Raw genomic sequence first — 4,739 nt, 5'->3', positions numbered from 1 at the left:
TTTTTTTTTTTTGTATTTTAGTAGAGACAGGGTTTCACCGTGTTAGCCAGGATGGTCTCGATCTCCTGACCTTGTGATCCGCCCATCTCGGCCTCCCAAAGTGCTGGGATTACAGGCTTGAGCCACCGCACCCGGCCTACAGTTTTTTGTAGAGAGAGTTTTGCTGTGTTGCCCAGGCTGGTGTCAAACTCCTAGGTTCAAGTGATCCTCCCGCCTCAGTCTCCCGAAGTGCTGAGATTATAGGCGTGAGCCACTGCACCTGGCCTCTTGTCCATTTTCTACACCGCCTTACCATTGTCTACACTGGCTCTTCTGGGCCGCAGACAGCACTATCCCCATTGTCTACACCAGCTATTTCGGCCATCAGCTGTGGGGTGTTTTCACTGTCTCCCATGGTGTCTACACTGGCTCCTATGACCACTGTCTACATAAACACCCCACTTTTTCTATACTGGTTCTCCTGGGCACTCTCTAAAGTGCCCCTTGACACTGTCTACACTAACTCCCTGGAGAACTATCTGCATTCACCTCCCACATTGTTATCGACCAGTTCCCCTAAGCCACAATCGACCGTCTCTGCCGGGTGCTGGCTGCATTGATCTTCTCACATTGTTTGTGCTGGCTCCCCTCAGCAGTGTCTGCAGAGTCCCCCAATGTAGTCTCCATGCTCCTCTGCCCAATGTTGTCTACACTGGCGCACTTACAGGCTATGGAGTCTCGCCCCACATCACCACACTGGCCTCCTTGTGTTCTGTCTGCACGGCCCCCTGACAGCATCTGTCCTGGTTCTCCTGCACAGCGTTACCTCCACCAGCTCCCTCACGGCGTCATCGACATTGACACCCACACATTTATCTCCACTGACAGCCCCAGGGACTCTCTAACTGGTGCTGTCTAACAGAAATAGCATGCAAGCTGCATACAGGATTTTAAATTCTCCAGCAGCCACCCCATTAAAAAAATTAAAAGAAAGAGGCCAGGCATGGTGGCTCACGCCAGCACTATGGGAGGCTGAGGCAGGTGGCTCACCTGAGGTCAGGCATTCAAGACCAGCCTGACCAATGTGGTAAAACTCCGTCTTTACTAAAAAATGCAAAAATTAGCCAGGCATGGTAACGGGTGTCTGTGATCCCAGCTACTGGCCAGGCTGAGGCAGGAGAATCACTTGAACCTGGGAGGCAGAGGTTGCAGTGAGCGAGATCGTGCCATTTTGCACTCTAGCCTGGGCAACAGAGCAAGACTCTGTCTCAAAAACAAAAAAAGAAGAAAAAGAGATGAAATTTATTTGTTTATTTATTTATCTATTTATTTATTTGAGACAGGGTCTTACTCTGTCACCCAGACTGGAGTGCAGTGGCACAGCTCACTGTAGCCTCAACCTCCTAGGCTTAAGTCATCCTCCCACCTCAGCCTCAGTCTCCTGAGTTAGCTGGGACTACAGGCGTGTGACACCACGCCCAGCTAATTTTGTGTGTGTGTGTGTGTGATGGAGTCTTGCTCTGTCACCCATGCTAGAGTGCAGTGGCGGGATATCAGCTCACTGCAGCCTCCGCCTCTCAGGTTCAAGCGATTCTCCTGCCTCAGCCTCCCAAGTAGCTGGGATTACAGGCCCTGGCTACAGTGCCTGGCTAATTTTTGTATTTGTAGTAGAGACGGGGTTTCACCATGTTGGCCAGGCTGGTCTCAAACTTCTGACCTCATGATCCACATACCTTGGCCTCCCAAAGTGCTGGGATTACTGATGTGAGCCACCACACCTGGCCTTTTTAAATTTTTTGTAGAGACAGGATATCCCTATGTTGCCCAGGCTGGTTTCGAACTCCTGGGCTCAACTGATCCTCCTGCCTCAACCTCCCAAGGTACTGGGATTACAGACATGAGCCACTGTGCCTGGCCAAAATTAATTTTAATAATTGCCTTTATTTACCCCAATATACCCAAATATTATTTCAAACTTGTAATTTTTTTTTAAATTATTCTTGAGATCTTTCCCATTTAGTTTGCCCTAGTAAAGCCTTTGAAATCTGCTGTGTATTTCAGCCTAGCTGTATTTCGAGTGCTCAGTGGTCACATGTGGCCAGTAAGTGCCACATTGGACAGCTAGACTAAGCTCCCACATCGTCTACACTGGCTCATCCAAATACTGTCTACACACACACACACACACAGGGCCTGTCTTAATTTCACCAGCTCCCAGGGACACATTCTATATGTGGGGGTGATCTCACCTCCACCACAGCATTTCAACACTGGCCTGACAATATAGCATCTGCTGTAATATCCCAACACCCTGCCTACACTGAGCCCATCAGTAATATCCACACAGGCTCTTCTAGGCATCATTCATACTGTTCCTCCCATCATTGTCTATACTGCCTACTCCCCTGCCAGGCAAGTGGTACACAGATTCCCTCAGGTACTGTCTATACTGGAGTCCCTCAACACTGTCACTGGGTCTGAGCGAGGAGGAGGAGATCTGCACTGACTCCTACCCCTCACCCCCCAAAAAACCCTGTCCCATTGGCCTGCCCCCTGAGGACGTTGAAATCAGATCTGGGATGGCTGAGCAGCAGCCTAGAGCAGGGTTATCCAGGACTTTTTCCCCCAGGACTTGTCGGAGCCTTGAATCCACTGCCGTGTGTTATGAGTGGTCATTGCCTATGAGTGAGAAAAGGAGGAGGCCTTTTCCTGCAGGACACCCAAGACATGCCTGGTCCAGGCTACCCAGGAAAGCTAGTGGAGAAAAGCAGGTCCTCAGAAGCCCTCTCCATGTGCCCACCGACCAAAGACTCCCAGGCTTCTGCTCTCTGCGGCACCCCATCTCCCTAGACTCCTCATAGGCCTCTCCAGCTCCTGCTGTTTTCCAAATATCCCCAGGCCTTTTCCTGCAGTGATGTGAATCCCACGTAGCCCTTGGCTCCCCAAAGGCTCCCTGTCTCTGAACCTCTGTGTCCATTTCCTGCAGACCCCCCAGAGGTATCCTTCTCTGGCTATGATAACAACTGGTACCTCAGCCAGAATGAGGCCACCCTGACCTGCGACGCTCGCAGCAACCCAGAGCCCACAGGCTACAACTGGAGCACGTGAGTCCTGGGTCTAAGGGAGGAGGGGCTGGGGGTGTGGATTTGTGGGTCTGAGGGAGGAGGGGCTGGGGGCCTGGACTCCTGGGACTGAGGGAGGAGGGACTGGGCCTGGACCCCTGGGTCTGAGGGAGGAGAGGCTGGGGGCCTGGACTCTTGGTATAAGAGAGCAGGGAGATTCAGAAAAGAAAAAAAGAGGAGGGAAGAGATGCCCAGTGGGGGCATCTCTGTTTTGCAGTTGAGGCGTTTAGCAGGTGGTTTAATCCTGGCTGGTGGATGCACCTGCTCTTTGGGGTGTGCCTGCTCTGTGCCCAGTACTTCCCCGGAATCCCACGTGACCCCATGCTGTGCAGTCAGCAGCTGTTGCCATGCCCAGGTTAAAGACCAGCCACGAGAGGGCAGAAGTGGCCCTTGAATCAGCGCCTGGCTCCAAAGCTGGTCCTCCGCCTCTTGGCCAAGCTTGTCTAACCTGCAGGCCGCATAATTTGTAAACTTTCTTAAAACATTATGAGATTTTTTTATTTTGCAAATTTTTTTTAGCTCATCAGTTATCGTTAGTGTTAGTGTATTTTATGTATGGCCCAAGACAGTTCTTCTTCTTCCAATGTGTCCCAGGGAAGCCAAAAGATTGGACACTCCCACTCTAGACTGTAACCACCTCACTGTCACCTTGTGTAACCTACTTGGTTATCTCTGGACGGAGCAAGTACACTCCCCATTGTCTAGATGAGAAAGTTGAGGCTCACAGCAATAAGATTTCCCCAGATTCATACTGAAGCTGGGGTCAAGAGCAGGGTAAGAAAAAGGCGAAGGGATAATACATAATTTTATAATACATAATTTACATAATTTTACTGAACCACCTTTTTTTTTTTTTCAAGAAGGGGCTCTGTCGCCGAGGCTGGAGTGCAGCGGTGTGATCATAGCTCACTGCAGCCTGGACCTCCCTGGGCTCAGGTGATCCTCCTGCCTCAGCCTCCTGAGTAGTTGGGACTACAGGCACACACTACCACACTCAGCTAATTTCGTTGTATTTTTTTGCAGAGACAGGGTTTCGCCACATTGCCCAGGATGGTCTCCAACTCCTGGGCTCAAGCAATCAACCCACCTCAGCCTCCCAAAGTGCTGGGATTGCAGGTGTGAGCCACCTCGCCCAGCCTTACATCTTTTTCCTTATTACAAAACTAACTTGTATCCACTGTAGAAATATCAACCAAATTAGTTATGAGCAAAAACAAGAAAGTAGCACCTATAGTGAAGTGTACCCAGCCACCTCCAGAAATACCCAGTGACCCCTTATTATGCATCTTTCTGTCTTTTTTCTCTCTGTTTCTAAACAAAGACTGGAATTATGCTATACATATAATTTTGAAACTTTTCCTGTATCTTGTGAATACCTTTCCTTGTCAAAGCACATAGATCCACACATAGATCCATTTTCCCCCACATTGTATTAAGAAGACTGTCAAACATACAGAAAAATCATAGGAATTTTCCAGTGAGCACTAAGATTCCACCACGTGGATTCCCCCACTAACATTTTACTGTGCTTGCTTTATCATGTTTCTGTGATTCCTTCGGTCCCTCTATTCATCCATCAATCATATTATACACTTCAGAGCACTCCCAGCTCCCCTGCTTTTTTTTTTTTTTTTTTTT

General features: G+C 49.4%; 1 protein-coding gene across 1 annotated transcript in view; it reads left to right on the top strand.

Annotated features, from left to right (window-relative positions):
* The first annotated feature begins 709 nt into the window (after window positions 1–709).
* Window positions 710–4,739, top strand: part of LOC108520408 (poliovirus receptor homolog) — a 9,877-nt gene continuing 5,847 nt past the window's right edge. The window contains exons 1-3 of the mRNA XM_017859780.1: window positions 710–887; window positions 2,392–2,650; window positions 2,928–3,083. Of these exons, the coding sequence (XP_017715269.1) occupies window positions 710–887; window positions 2,392–2,650; window positions 2,928–3,083 (593 nt within the window). The remainder of the gene's footprint in view (window positions 888–2,391; window positions 2,651–2,927; window positions 3,084–4,739) is intronic.

This window comes from Rhinopithecus bieti, unplaced genomic scaffold (genome assembly GCF_001698545.2).
Source record: "Rhinopithecus bieti isolate Rb0 unplaced genomic scaffold, ASM169854v2 scaffold_52060, whole genome shotgun sequence".
In the NCBI taxonomy this organism is placed as follows: Eukaryota; Metazoa; Chordata; class Mammalia; order Primates; family Cercopithecidae; genus Rhinopithecus; species Rhinopithecus bieti.
Note: the sequence above shows the minus strand (reverse complement) of the source record. Positions and strands in the feature narration are given on the sequence as shown.